The 15,977-nt window shown below is 45.7% G+C and overlaps 1 protein-coding gene across 2 annotated transcripts in view; it reads right to left on the bottom strand.

Moving 5' to 3' along the window:
• eepd1 (endonuclease/exonuclease/phosphatase family domain containing 1) overlaps window positions 1-15,510 on the bottom strand; it is an 80,484-nt gene extending 64,974 nt beyond the window's left edge. The window contains exons 1-3 of one of the 2 annotated variants that reach the window (XM_080735028.1): window positions 14,700-15,510; window positions 11,967-12,280; window positions 10,952-11,158 (exon numbers count right to left, since the gene is read on the bottom strand). In XM_080735028.1, the coding sequence (XP_080591154.1) occupies window positions 10,952-11,158; window positions 11,967-12,280; window positions 14,700-15,092 (914 nt within the window). In that variant the 5' untranslated portion in view covers window positions 15,093-15,510. The remainder of the gene's footprint in view (window positions 1-10,951; window positions 11,159-11,966; window positions 12,281-14,699) is intronic. The other variant, XM_080735029.1, reaches the window with a different exon arrangement.
• Window positions 15,511-15,977: the final 467 nt, after the last annotated feature.

Genomic DNA, 15,977 nt, shown 5'->3' with positions numbered 1-15,977 from the left:
GACTCTCCCGCCGCCGCTGGTTTTATTTTTTGATTGCCCGTTTACGAACGTTGACCGCTGATAAATAGGCTAATGCGGCGCTTGCGGGGGTCCTGCGGTTACACACAGGGAGATGGAGGAGGCATTATTATGCAGCTTGGATACATTCATGTCCCTGGACAGACGTGCACGGACGATTCCTTGTTTCGGATGACAAAGTGCAGTGCGAGCGCAAACGTATCAATTAAATATGCAAGAATGTGGCAACTTCACCCCTCCCATTCGCACGACTAAACCGAATTATATTATGAGAATGTGGCCTCACCATTTAGGCCTACTGCTAATCTGCATAGATTCTCTGCCATTCCGCCATTTTTTTTGTACCATGCATGTTCCAAGCTCCTCCATGCTCCGGTTTAGATAACTACTGTACAACGCATTTGCCCTTCGCAATAGGGCCAGGTCTGTCTGTCTGTCTGTCTGTCTGTCTGTCTGTCTGTCTGTCTGTCTGTCTGTCTGTCACGCAGCAATGCATGCATGCGCTCAGCGGAGAGGCAGCCCCTTGCCTAGTTAGTAAAGCCTGGTGTGCGAGGTTACCTAGTTAGTAGTATAGTAATAAGGGTAATAATAACCCCTCCCCCTCTCTCTCTTTCCTTTAGTTGTCTTGTTATAGGCATATAGGCATAAAACGTACGGCTAAAGTGGATCAATGGATGTTTTATATAATATAATAGGCCTAATCATATCTTTTAATTACCTCAACATTTTACTTGAGTATACAGTATAAGTAAATCTACTTAGTTACTTTGCCCCACTGCGCCCAGTGAGAGCAGAGAGAGAGAGAGAGAGAGAGAGAGAGAGAGAGAGAGAGAGAGAGAGAGAGAGAGAGAGAGATCTCGGCAAGCGCCGAGGTCCATTTGGTTACCAACTGTCCAACTCCATCATTAATAAGCTGGGGATTGTGGACCACCTCAAGCCTCAAGGACCACTGGTGGTATTTGAAGCAGATGATCAGATCGTGCAAAACTCGGAATACCCCGAAACGCTTTGCGTGGTGTCACAGGCGAGAGAGATGAAGCAGGGATCCCCACAACCTTCATAGATTCCATATAGTTTCATTGTTTGACAGCACAATCACTTTTTTTGCGCAGCCTCCTCGCCAGCATGGTGCTTTAAAACGGCGAAATTAAACAAATATAGGCCTATTCGCTATATAAATATTTTGTTCGTGGGCCTGTGTTTCGCCGTTAATAGTTCTCCTTGGCTTTATTTATTTTTTCCTATAGGCCTACGCCAATGTAATGTGCACAGGAGTATTTTAGTTGCACAAAAAACAACCGCTCGCCCAGAACGAACCAACGGCGCAGTACAAAACCAAGGCAGGCAGGGTCCATTTGGTTTCATTTTACGCTCTCAAGAGTTAAGGGTCTATAGTTCCGTTTGGTTACTCTCCATATTTTAACTGGAGATCACCTGCATGGAAACCCTAACCCCTCAAGGACCAACACAGCACTGGTGGTCCCCGGACCACTGGTTGAGACCCACTGCTGTAGACTCAATATACTGTAATCATATCGAACAAAAATAAATACCCTATGAATTCAATGAAATGTCGGCTTGACAAGTGTAACGCTGACACTGCATGTGTAATGGATGTGTAATGAATGGATGGATGAAATAATAAAATGTACTTTTCATCATGTCTGTTGCTAAGGTATGGCAACATGACTGGTGTCTTGCACGCACGCGAGGGCGCGCGTGCAAGACACCAGTCATGTTGCCATACCTTAGCTTTTGCTGAACTGACGCCACTGGTAAACCCCGACTCTGCAGGGTCTCCAGCGAACAAGACAGCGCTGATTTGGGACAAGCGCTAGAGCTGCAGGCAGCTCGCCCCGTGTTGCGTATCTATAGCAGATATACAAGCTCATAGCGTGGCGAATTGCGACGAGTTGTGAGCTTGTAGCTCTGATATTTTCAACGCGCGTCACCATCGTACGACGAATAGGCTGATTTTAACAGCGCACAGCACAGAAGAAGCGCAGCACGCTCACCCTTCGGGATTTAAACCATGCTGACAGATCATGATACAAAAATGATGATGTTGTTTTAATGGTTGTAGCCTACTACTTTAACCAAATAATAATAAGAATAATAGGCTTAAATCTGATAAAATAGCCTAAAGGGAGCCAAATGATATAAGGGAGACATTTTCCCAGCCGGTCACAGTGTCCGGTGGACTTTATAATTACCGGCCAATTAAACATTTTAACGGTCAATGGCACAACGTATGCTTCGCCAATATCTTTATATATACAGACAGACAGACAGACAGACAGACAGACAGACAGACAGACAGACAGACAGACAGACAGACAGACAGACACCTGGCACCCCCTCAAGAACCACTGGGGGGCCCCGGACCACTGGTTGAAATCCACTGTCAGAAAGAAAGTAATGACGTGCTGCCGTGTATATCACCGAGAAGAAAAAAAAAAAAGTAGGCCTATACCTCTGCCCTCATGAAAGTCAGGCAAGACTGACGTTAACCTTTATTTTATTTAGAACATAAGATGAAACCAAATGGACCCTTGTGTTCATGAATGAGTTAGAGCTTAAAATGAATAGGCTACAACACCTTACAAAAGGATCCGAAGTGTAGTGGAGTAGAAGGAAAGTAGGCTACTGGTAATTGGACTCATCTTTTTACTGTGAAAATCAGACAACTGTTTCTGCCTAAAACAACGTCACAAGAGTGCACAGTGAGCAGCAGCAGAACCAGGGCATGCAGTCACACACTTGTCGGCTGGAGTGCATAGGCCTACTGAGGCAGCAGCCTGCACATAAGAGCTTAGAATTTCAGCCCGAGCCCGACGGGACCCGACGGGTCGGCGCGGCGCGGGCCGGGCCGGGCTCAATTTGTCACGCACATGTCGGGCTTTGGGCTGGGTCGGGCTTGAGGGGAAAAAAAAAAAAAATACAAATATATGTGCCTGTTGCACCAAGACCAGATGGAGAGGATGAGGATGCTGCTGCTGCCGCTCCTCCGGCCCAAAATGCAGACAACGAGTTTGCAGAGTGGCAAAATGAGCACAGAGCTGACGAGGGAGAGGACGAGGTTGACGAGGGAGAGGACGAGGTTGATCCCGGCGCGGCCTTGCGCCCAGCGCTGGATTTTTGGGACTATTAAACTGAACGAATAAGTGTTGATTCATACAAAGAAAAGTGCTGTGTTACGGACTAAAATAACAAATGCTGTTTATTTTATTTGTTTAGCCCATTTATATACTTTAATTTAACCAGGGAATGTTTCGTTGCTTGACTGATTAAGGCTATTCATTCACACATGCATCAGCGTATAGGCAGAAGCGCTGTCATGACAGTGTCAGATCTTCTTTCAAAACTGATTCCAAATGTTCAGAAGTATTGGAGAGTATTGGGAAAAAAAAGAAGGCTGTTTGTCATGACAGAACATCACATATAGGCCTAGGCCTATACAATGTATACATATCATGAGAGAGAGAGAGAGAGAGAGAGAGAGAGAGAGAGAGAGAGAGAGAGAGAGAGAGAGAGATAGAGACCTTTATTCACGTCGCTTTCGCTAATTCGCCGGTGAGGACATACCTTAACCGTGACAAATTAAACATTGGCCAAATTGTCAAATATTAGAGGCCTATTTCTGTTTATGTGCAACCACTTTTAACAGCTGTCTATCTGTGTGATGAGGGGCTGTGGTGCTGAAACTGACTGACTTGACGTTCTCTATATGCATGTGCAATGGGAAAATGAAATCAATCAGTCTGTCTGTCTGTCTGTCTGTCTGTCTGTCTGTCTGTCTGTCTGTCTGTCTGTCTGTCTGTCTGTCTGTCTTCCACACTGGATGTGTGGACAAATTGAATGAATTTTGATATTTTGATAAATGAATTAATAGGCCTACTGTCATTGCATAGGTCGGCCTAGGTCAACGAGTCAACCCAATTAGCGCTCCTGCAGATGGTCTGATTGGACTCTGACCAGCTCTGCGCTTCTCAAAGTTACATTAGATCATTTAAAACATTGTGGCATTATTCTCAGCCAACTAATGATAGTCTATTCTGCATTCTGGTTGTCGTCACCCCAAATAATGGATTACTTCTTCATATAATTTATATAGGATATAATGCAGCAGCACTCTTTATGTGCAAAGCCCTCTTCTATAATAATCAGATTAATTTTTACTCACAACAGAGTAAAATATATTTAAACTCTTAGATCTGCATTGTTAAACAGGCAACAATAGTGGATGGCAATGGCATAGAATTGAATGGTTTGGTCTGTATTTGAACTGGAATGAGTTACTGCTTAAAACGAATACAATTAAACCATTGATATAAGAATCACTGTACATTTACAGAATTAAATTCTGTAAAAAAAAAAAAAAAATCTGAGATTTTTTTTTTTTTTACATTACATGTCACGCGTACCTTCGCGGAACCATCGTGTAAAGACGCGATGCGTCCAGACGCTTTGATGCAGCGCAACGTGTGCCCCGGAGTGCCACTGGAGCAGAACTAACGCATGCATGCACGCACGCATATGTAAACAAAAAGCCATTTGCCACACATGCGTCGCTTCGCTTAGCTGGCACGGAAAAGCCGCCATACACACACACACCAGAGCGTCCACACACACACACACACACACACACACACACACACACACACACACACACACACACACACACACACACACACACACACACACACACACACACACACACACACACACACACACACACACACACACACACACACAGTTGCTTCTGATGCCCTACAAACTCGAAATTGCAGGCATGCATCCAGACGTTCAAAATATACAGAATGGTAAACAACGCACATGAACGTATTCACAGTCATCATAAAAATAAAGTCATGAGTACAGTAACCTTCTCCTCCATACAGACAGACTGCCTAATGGAGGAGGTTGAGCAGCAGTATCTTAATGCCTCATACTCCACTATTAGAGCTGAATGTATTTCGGTTCGGTTCGGGGAGTCACAAAATCTCGGTGGCACCGAACAGCCGAATTAATGACGGTACCCACCCCCCAGAACCTCTGAATGACGTCATATTGTAGTTTGGACAGAGCCGAACCCAAATATTTTTGGCTCTAAAAGTGGAGTATGAATCGGCCCTTACACTTCGTAATCCTTAGACCCCCTCTGACCACCGGCCATCAAGACCCCAAAGCTGGCAAATCAAAAAACAATGAGCTGACACGTATAGCTTAGATATAATGGCTTGTAGTGTAGCACACACACACACACACACACACACACACACACACACACACACACACACACACACACACACACACACACACACACACACACACACACACACACACACACACACACACACACACACACACACACACACACACACACACACACACACACAGCACTGCGCAAACAGAGAGAATCCTCCTGATAGTTCTGGCCTGTTGCCCTCCTAGCCTAGTTGTTGTACAGCTCATCACTGGTGCATTACAACAGAACAGTAGTTCTCAAACTCTTTAGGCTGCAGTAACCCTTGAATACAGCATTTTGCTTAGAAAGATGTACATCAAAAGTTAGGTTCCCATGCCAATATGTTCATAATAAAACAGCATAATGGCAAATAAACATTGCTTTCTATTCAATAACAGTTGTACTAGTCAGGGCATTGATGTAATTTGGTTAAATAATCTACAGATTAGCAGGTTCACACACAGTCTGTCAATGTTTTGTCATTACCCATAACAGTAACATACATTATTCACATTTTTCTCACATACCCCCTGCAGTACCCTGGCGTCCCCCTAGGGGTACACATACCCCCATTTGAGAAACACTGCAACCTAACCTCATTACTGGTGCATTACTGTAGGTAAGAACAGAGGAAATGGGTGGCATGACACAAGAGAAGGAATGGCTGTTCCGGGGTGTGCGTGTGTGTGTGTGTGTGTGCGCGTGTGATTCTATACTATAAAACAGAAATACTTTATTGATCCCCCAGAGGGACATTATTAAGAACCACAGCTGCTCTCATCAGCAATCACATCCCAAGGCAATAAATAATTTATGATAAAATCCAATTAAAACGTCATCAATCCCCTGGATTAAATATCCCCCAGTCAGTAGCCTGCACTGAAGGAAGCATGAGCTCAGTTCAGGGCTCTCCCCAGGTTGGCAGAGGGAGAGCAGAGCCCAGGATTACAGCTTAGGCAACTGGCACTGGGTGAAAAATGGGTTACAAAATCATTGGATAAAAATGATAAGATAAAAAAAAAAGAAAACGGCCACATCGAAATACACCGCTTTAGTGACACACTCAATCATCCCCTCCACTTATTATAAAAGGTTCCATTTGCTTAGCAACTCTTCCTCACATAGCTGGGAAGCACTGCTGTATGGTATTAAGAAATAGTGTAAAATAGACCTCAGGGGTTCATTTTTTACATCAGTGTCAGTTAAACTAACACTGCGCGAGGGTGTATGACACACTGTTTAGTGACAGATAGACAGACACAAAGGGGTCATGTGATGTGTGCAGAGTAAGGTAATGGAGCCTCATTGCATTTGACTGTGACACTTTATGAGGATATAAAGATTTATTGATGCTCTGAGGGCAGTTTAAGAGTCATAACAGCACCAGCACTGACAGTGAAACGGCCAGGGAGAGTTGAAGGTGCTCAGTGTCTGATGTGACGTTTTTGAGTTAAAGCAAAAGGTTTATTGTTAAAGCTCTAGAATACAATGCTAATCGTTGCTATCCCCCTGCCTCTCCAGCTCTTTAATAAACAGAAAACTCATTTTCAGGTGGGTTACACGTTTTCTCCAATCGGGAGAGAGCAGAACCCTGACCACTAAAGATCATTGATCAGTGTTCCGGTGCCAGCTTTGTCTGCTCATTTCTTTGTGTCATGATTCATCACTTCCACTTTACACTAGTTTATCCTGGATCCTGACTGGATGAAAATGGTATCCCGAACCTGAATATGTCTTCTCTGTTTACTAGAGAGCTGGAGAGACATGTACTGTAGTCGACCCACTGTTACTGAACAAACACTCTCCAGCAATGATGTGCAATGGGGAAATGTAGAGCTGTTTAACTAAAACAGAACTTGTTCAGGCACAGCCAAAAAGCAAGACCAGATGGATAAGAATGAAGCTGCACTGGATAATAATGTGTGCAACGAATACAACTATCACCAATTCATAATAAGTCAAGTATATCACTGTACAGTGAATGAATACATCTACAGATCCATAAAAAAAGATATTGTGTAAAAAAGCATTGCAGATGCCATAGAACCCCAAATCATAACTGACTTCAGAAACCTCCCACTGGACTTCAAGCAACTCTGACTTGACATTTCTATTATAAATCCTTGTTTTGAGTGGTCTTGTGTAATATTGTAATAGTTTGAAATATGGACTTTTGATATTCATGAGCTGTATGCCATAACAATTCAAAAGGTTAACATAAAAAAGGTTTGGAATAATTCACTGAATGTGCAACGTATCTAGAATATATGAAAGTTTCAAGAAAATGTACGTTTACACAATATTCAATTTTTTTAGAAGGATCTGTAATGTTGCCAAAAGCTACTTTTGCTGTCTTTGAATTTAAATAAATGTTTTGGCCATAATGATGAGGTTTCCACCCTCCAGAGACTATTAGTTGATGTACAGTGTTAATGTAACATAACACTGTGCAACAATGTGTCCAGTACAGTGTTAATGTAACATAACACAGTGCAACAATGTGTCCAGTACAGTGTTAATGTGACATAACACTGTGCAACAATGTGTCCAGTACAGTGTTAATGTGACATAACACTGTGCAACAATGTGTCGAGTACAGTGTTAATGTAACATAACACTGTACAACAATGTGTCCAGTACAGTGTTAATGTGACATAACACTGTGCAACAATGTGTCCAGTACAGTGTTAATGTAACATAACACTGTACAACAATGTGTCCAGTACAGTGTTAATGTGACATAACACTGTGCAACAATGTGTCGAGTACAGTGTTAATGTAACATAACACTGTACAACAATGTGTCCAGTACAGTGTTAATGTGACATAACACTGTACAACAATGTGTCCAGTACAGTGTTAATGTGACATACACTGTACAACAATGTGTCCAGTACAGTGTTAATGTGACATACACTGTGCAACAATGTGTCCAGTACAGTGTTAATGTGACATACACTGTACAACAATGTGTCCAGTACAGTGTTAATGTGACATACACTGTGCAACAATGTGTCGAGTGGAGCCAAGAGAGTTTCAGAGCCCCGCCCATGATACTGGCTCCATGCCACGCATGATGCATTAATGTCAACCAAACCCCGTCACCAGGTGCCAAGTGGGAAAGCTGGCACTGCCACACGCTGTCACACACTGTCACTGTCACACACTGTCACTGTCAAACAACTCACAATTTACAATTTAGGCATTTAGCAGATGCTCTTAATGCAATAAGCAAGGACAAAACGTAGGTAGACCAGGAACAAAGACAATCATCAGTCTAACCAGAAGACACTACGCACTGAGTGAGTTAGCAAAGCTCGACTATGTCATTTTCTTTGAGAGAATAAAATCATATCTTGTCCAATCTGTATGGTAGAGTATGTTAATACAATATACAGTATCTCACAAAAGTGAGTTTACCCCTCTGATTTCTGCAAATATTTAATTATATCTCTTCATGGGACAACACTGAAGAAATTACACTTTTTCACTTAGGGGTGTACTCACTTTTGTTGCCAGCTGTTTAGACATTAATGGCTGTATGGTAGGTCGAGTTAGTTTGAGGGGACAATAAAATTACACTGTTATCCAAGCTGTACACTGACCACTTCACATGGTATCAAAGTGTCATTTCTTCAGTGTTGTCCCATGAAGAGATATCATTACATATCTGCAGAAATGAGAGGAGTGTACTCACTGTTGTGAGATAATGTAACTCATAAAATCAGGGTGGTTGTGTTTGGTCACCCTGACACCCTGACATTTAGATCCTGCGTCTAGATCTTGGACATGACCTTTGACACGATACCGTTTGACACAAATGCATTTCCAGGAATGTCCCCAGAGAAAGCAGGCAGGCTCCACTATCTCTGTGGTAAACATTACACCATGCACCTTTAACACACACCTGATCGATCTGTTTTATCTGCTTTCATTGATTATCACGTGGCCTACATTGTGGAGTTTGACCACAGCAGCCACTGAGCAGCAGTGGCCTGGCCTGGGACCACAGCTCCAGCTCTAAGGCTAATAATGCCTTGCTCGCGGGCACTGTGCCAGGTGTGTACAGTATGTCCTTCCTTGAACACTTAAAGCTCTAATACTTCATTGACCGGTGTCCAGGGCAGGAATTTCATGGAGGCCATGAAGGCCATGGCCGTCGTTGCCCCTCAGTTTGGCCTTGTGAGCCCTCCAAAAAATGGCATGACCTGAGACCACAGTGGCCTTAATGCCCCAGCTGACTGTACCACTTTCTCCTCTGTCTCTTTCTTGCCAGTATGTAGACAGTAGACACCAGTGTCTCTTTCTTGTCATGTAGACACCAGTGACTTGTTGAGTCCCCATTTTCAAACAAATGTATTTATTTCACAGCTACATATTACATTTAAAGTTTTAACCCATAACCCTTAAATTCAATTAATTATATAAATGGACGAAAATCTTGTTTTATTTGATGGCCTTCCTGCCCTGGAACATGGCCTTTTTGTGCCCTCAAAAAATGGACAACAGCAAAGTGGCCTTGCCCCTAAAATGATGAAATTCCAGGAATGCCAGTGTCCCTCAGGGCTGGGCCTCAGGACCCCCTCCAATATCTTCGCTGGAAAAAAAGGTCTATATACAAGCTCACAACAACGCTATCTGCTTTTTTGCTGAATGTTTGCCCCAGAATAGAGTATGCTATAGCGCTGCACATGCATGCCTTCTGCTTTGGGAGAACCCCACATACTGTAATAAACACTGGGAGAGGACAAGCAAACTATACTGAACAGAAAGGACCAGTCAGGATGGAACCCAGGACCTTCTTGGCATGGGTGACCCTGCCAACCACCACTGATCCAATGGAGAGAAACATGAAGTACTTTTGATATGATGATGTATTCCTTTAAAATAATAAATCACACCCAGTGTGAAGTGAGCAGGGCCTTTTATGACTTAATTTCATTAAACGTCCTGCGGCGCTTGGCTAATGCCCTGCTCTGCGGGACGGACGTACAGAAAGACAAGGCCAGATGTAGAAGCAGTTAGCACCACTCAAACATCTCTGTATTTCTTTGTGTGTGACATTATGAGTGTAGGTGTAAACTGAACATTATTCACAGGGACCCAAATCTCTTCTGTCGCACCAATAATCAGCTAAATACAAGCAGCAGTGAATCAGCTGAAACTAGTTACACACTATCTATCTCTATCTAGGTCGTCCTCAGACGAGCCCTCCATCGTTGTTTCCAGTCATCTCGGTTCTCCATACATCTGGCCAGCTCATTGGTGTTCTGTGTTACACACACAGAGGCCAAATGATTCCCTGGTACAATTTTAAAGTGATATAATGATACTAATAATAGGCCTAAATCAAATTCTCAAAGTGGGGTCCAGGGACATAGGGGGCCTGCGCAAAATGTGTCAATAAAGCACAAAATGAGGTGCTCTCACCACTGGTATCACCACTTCCAAAGAAAACTGATATATTATGCCAATGCCAATGACATCACCACTGGCATCACCAGGAATACTGCTCCCTCATTGGCTGTTAATGATGACGTTGCCAGAGATGCTGGTCCCTGATTGGGCTACGGTCTCAAACAAGAGAGGACACCAACATACATACAGTACATACCCAGCTGATTGCAGAACTTGCGCGCTCTGCTGGCGCTAGTAATAATAGTATGAATAAGCGTCCAGACTCACTCGTTCTCCAGTAGGGTCATGCAGACGACCTCCTTGACCCCGGGGTTGTTGGCCTTGTCACAGGAGCAGTGCTGCAGGTTCCAGGTGGCCAGGCGCACCACCGCCTTGCCGTCCCGCAGGGCGGGGGGAGGAGGCTCCACGTGGGGCCGCGTGGACGCCATGTGGGTGGGCCCGCCGGGGGGGAGCTCCAACTCCTCACTGCGCAGGCTGGAACACAGGGACGCAAGCAGAATGTTAGAGAGGCAGGGGCTGACATGTGTAAAAAGGGCCTTTTGGTGGAAATATCGAAAATAGCAGACCTCCAAGCCCACAACACGTCGGGGTGCGACGCGTTGTGAGCTTGGAGGTTGACTATTTTCGGTACTAAAGTGAATATTGGAGATGTGGCACAGGGCATGGATTTCTACACAGAGAGGGCAATTCTTTCAACATAAGATGTTGATTTCTAGTTCAGGAGAGTTTGGACAAGGCAATTCTCTTGAATGCTGCCTTCAGGTATGGCATGGAAAGAGGGTGTTGGCATTTCTTTCACACTATAGTAAAAACTGTATTCATGGTCTGGAGAGGGCACTTTTTAGAGACGGATAAAAGGGCAGGGGCTCAAGCCCCCTTTTTTTAAATAGTTTTTATCCCACAATTCTGTAACCCATTTTTTCACCCAGTGCCAATTGCCTAAGCTGTAATCCTGGTTTCTGCTCTCCCTCTTCCACGCCTGGGGAGCCCCGGCTGGCCAGGGGGAGGCAGTATAGAGACCAGGATTACTCCATGTGTTTGTGAGGGTATCCACCCTAGGAGACACGGGGAGAACATGCAAACTCCACACAGAAAAGCCCTATCGCCAACCCCACCTAGGGTGTGGGAACTGATGACGCGGAGGAGAGAACACGCCTCCAGCGCCAACAGCGTCCCCCGGCAGGAATCGAACCCAGGACCTTCTAGCTGTGAGGCGACAGTGCTACCAGCGCCACCGTGCCCCCTGGCTCAAGCCCACTTTGATGTGTGTGTGTTTGGGTACCTGCTGAAGGAGGTGGGGCTGGGGTGGGAGCGGTTGTGTCCTCCTCCTCCATTGTTGGTGTTGGTGGAGGGCGTGCGCGATCGCTCCACGAACACGTGGAAGCGGATCTTGTCGAGCAGCGATCCGTTGATGCTGTCCACCTTGACCAGGTCCTCGATGCTGCGGAAGGGCCCGCGCTCCGCCCGGTACGCCACGATGTTGCGGGCGATCTTCTCGGTGATGCCGCGGATGCTCTGCAGCTGGGCGGGCGTGGCCGTGTTGATGTTCATGCCCGTCCCGGAGAAGGAGCACAGGCCGTGGTCACGGTGGGTCTGCTGAGGACATGGGGAGAGATTGATACGAGTGTTAAATTAGAAAAAATCTAGAACAGTACAGGTACTGTCTAGCCTGGTTGTCAGCCTGTTCGCTCCGTTCCGCGATTTGTTTTGTCTCTCCGCATAACAGTCTGGAAAGCCTCCTATCTCCAAGCGGAGGTGGGACATTGAAGCGGGATTCACCCAGCCGTGGCTTCCGATTGGTCTTTGGTGATGTCTGTCAAACACACCAGTGTGTATTGGCTGGCTGATGACGCAGCTACCTAACCCTACTCTGATTTGTTGGAACAACACCCAATCAGCAACGTCCTCGCTATGTCACAACGGACGTTCAGAAATTCAAGTCAACTGAGTAATTTCCAGACTGTGACGCGGAGAGACAAACAGATCGGAATGGAGCAAACAGGCTGGCAACCAGGCTAGGTACAGTCCAAACTTGTGTGCGCGCGCGCAAACTTTTTGTCTCGGCCCTAGACTTTTTTTGAGGGCATACTATAATCTATGATCCGTGGCTATTCGTGTGGCCAGGGCAGACGCCAGTACATAATGCCTATCAGATACACTACTTTGAAAGGTTCACGAGGGCATTCGCTTTTTCGAAAAAATAAATCTTCACAGCATACGGCGTATACCCGCGTGACAGGTAGAACACAGCACTGGCCCTAAGGGAGAAGTGATCATTACCTCCGCCTCTGGTGAATTTTCAGTTCAGTTTTAAAGCAGGGCTCGGCAACCTTTATGAAATGAAGTGCCATGTTTTTATTTTCTAGACAGTCAGTGAGCCATGTCAACATACATTTTAATGACTCCCCATTAAACATTCTGATTTCTGACATATTTTAATTGGCAGGACATTGTATAACGATCATTAGACTCAATAATCCACCTCTCTCTGACATGCCTACCTGTCAGAGTTCAGAGTTTTAATGAATGTAGAATTATGTGCAGGATGTCATTTGCTGTAAATTAGGTGCCTTCATTTAATTGACCAATTGTGTTAAACAAATATTTGATTTTAAAATGTAGAAAAATCCTCTCTCACACTTATGCCAGAGTGCCAGTGATCACCCTCCCCTGTGCCAATGTTGGCACCATGCCTAAGGTTAATAATAATAATAACCCCAACATGACTTATTTTCTATTGATTACTACTCACCCACCCCATGGAAAGGAAGACACAATATGAGATTCTATATTCAGGGATGCCGTGGATGAAAAAGTTATTTACAGGGCGTGACCTGAATAAAAAAAACTAAGTTTGGGTCTCCACCCGGAATCAATGGGGAATGCAATAAAAAAAATATTATTGAACTCAAGTCTCCATGGGGTGAGTATAAATCAATAGAAAATATGTCATTTTGTGGCTGAACTACTCCTTTAATGGAAGGGTTCAGGGCATTCCACACTTGTGTGGCAGTGCTGCACAATAAGCAGAACATTGGTTCTCAAAGTAGTGGGGTCCTTGAGGGAGTTCCGGGGGGGAAGGGGGGGGAGTTAAATGAACGATTAACGTTGATTTTACAATATAAATTGGGGTCTCAAAGATAGAAGTGCCAGAACAAGTGCCATTAAACTGGGGGTCCTTGAAATTAAAACGATTCAGAATCACAAGCTGGAGCCGTATAAATCTCCTCTTATATGGGGGTCCCTGGCATCTCTGTTCGACTGGTCCCTTGTCAAAGTTATAATATTTTTTTTTAAATAAATGTAGACTTATGTGCAGCAGCATATGTACTTTGTTGCAAATGATGTGACTTAATTTAATTGACCACGTTTAAAACATTTGATTTTAAAATATAATCTCTCTCACACACTTCTGCCAGTGTGCCAGTGATCACCCTCCCTGTACCAGTGTTGGCAGTGGCACCCACCCCGTGCCTAAGGTTGCCTTGCCCTGCAGTAGAAGGTAGAGCAGGGGTCTTCAACGTTTTCAGGCCAAGGACCCCTTAGTTGAGAGAGAGATGAAGCAGGGACCCCCATAACCTGTTCATAGATTCCATATAGTTTCATTGTTTGACAGCATAATCATCAGTGTATTTTGGATTCCTGTCCATTTGTGTTCTGTTCTCAGATATTTCACCACTTGAACCGCCAAGGCCTACTTAATAAACTTGACCTTTCACTCTGTACTTAGTCTGCTCTTTTCCCCCCTCTACACCAAAAGCTCTTTGTCAAAAATAGCCGATCTACAAGCTCACAACGCCTCGCGGTAGATCGGCTATTTTTGGCTAAAGTTCTCAGAATATGGACACTAGGATTCAAGTGGTTAATATATAATAATAATAATAATAATAATAATAAAAGTTCTATCACTCAAAGATTTGGAGGACCCCCTGTAGTAACTCTGAAGAGCCCCTAGGGGTCCCGGACCATAGGTCCAGGACCCCCTGTTGAAGATGCAGTAGAAGGTAGAGTTTACCTGGTGGGGGTCCATGTCTCTCCTCAGGGAGGAGGGGCTGTGCTGGGACGAGGAGCTTCTACTGTTCACACAGATCTCCAGCTTGATGCTCTCCAGCTTGGTGGCCCCCACCCCGCTGACCAGCGCCAGGTCCTCCACCTTCTTGAAGCCCCCTATGCAGTCCCGGTACTCCACGATGCTGCGCGCCACGCAGCGGTTCACCCCCGGCAGGGTCATCAGCTCCTCCTCGGTGGCCAGGTTGATGTTCAGCCGCTCCTGGTTGACCATGATGAGGCCCGGGGTGAAGTTGCACGCCGCGCTGAACTTGCGCTTCTTGCCGTGGCACGAGGAGCCGGAGGAGAAGTCTCCGGGATCCCGGGGGATGGAGCGGTGGCAGCCCAGGTTGCCCCCCATGGTTGGCACCGGTCCGGACCGGGGGCAGAGAGAGGGGCGCGCAGGGCAGGGCGGGCTGGGTCGCCTGGGTGGGTGCTGGAGGTGGAGGTGGACTGGTGGAGGTATAGGGGGTCCGGGGAGGATCTCGACTCCTTCCAAACGCACCGGGGTCCCGGACCGCAGAGAGACCGGGAGAGAGACGCACGGAGCCCGGGGAGAAACGGAGCGATCACCGCCTGGTTGAGTGCAGCACAGACGCGGTGGAAGTCAAACAGAATATCCGTGCGCACATGCTTTAAATCCTCTTTAAACAACACCCTGACACCGCTGTGTGTGCGTCTGTCTAGCGGGGGTCCGCGACCGCGGGGGTCCGGGGAGATGAATAAACACGCACAGATCGAGCGGTTTATTCCAGTCTGTCTTGTGTTCTGCTCTGCTCTGCTCTCACACACACACTGACTGCAAACTGCATGGCGACGACTCGAGCTTCCCCTGCCCTGTGTGTGTGTGTGTGTGTGTGTGTGTGTGTGTGTGTGTGTGTGTGTGTGTGTGTGTGTGTGTGTGTGCGTGGGTGCGTGCGTGTGAAATGTGGGCTAATATAACAGGGACTTTGCTCCGGTGTTTGCTGGTGTTCCCTCGACTGGGTTGTGTGTGTGCGTTCGTGCGTGTGCGCGTGAGGCAGAGAGAGAACCGTTCTGGATGACTCCACTCTACCGTCACAGCAGGGGGCGTGGCTGCATGACAGCATGCAGGCCACATGATGAGAGCTGTCTGTCAAACATGATCTGTGTGTGTGTGTGTGTGTGTGTGTGTGTGTGTGTGTGTGTGTGTGTGTGTGTGTGTGTGTGTGTGTGTGTGTGTGTGTGTGTGTGTGTGTGTGTGTGTGTGCACTAAGTAAAGCTCTTA

Source organism: Nannobrachium achirus (genome assembly GCF_963921795.1).
Source record: "Nannobrachium achirus genome assembly, chromosome: 10".
NCBI classification, from domain to species: Eukaryota; Metazoa; Chordata; class Actinopteri; order Myctophiformes; family Myctophidae; genus Nannobrachium; species Nannobrachium achirus.
Note: the sequence above shows the minus strand (reverse complement) of the source record. Positions and strands in the feature narration are given on the sequence as shown.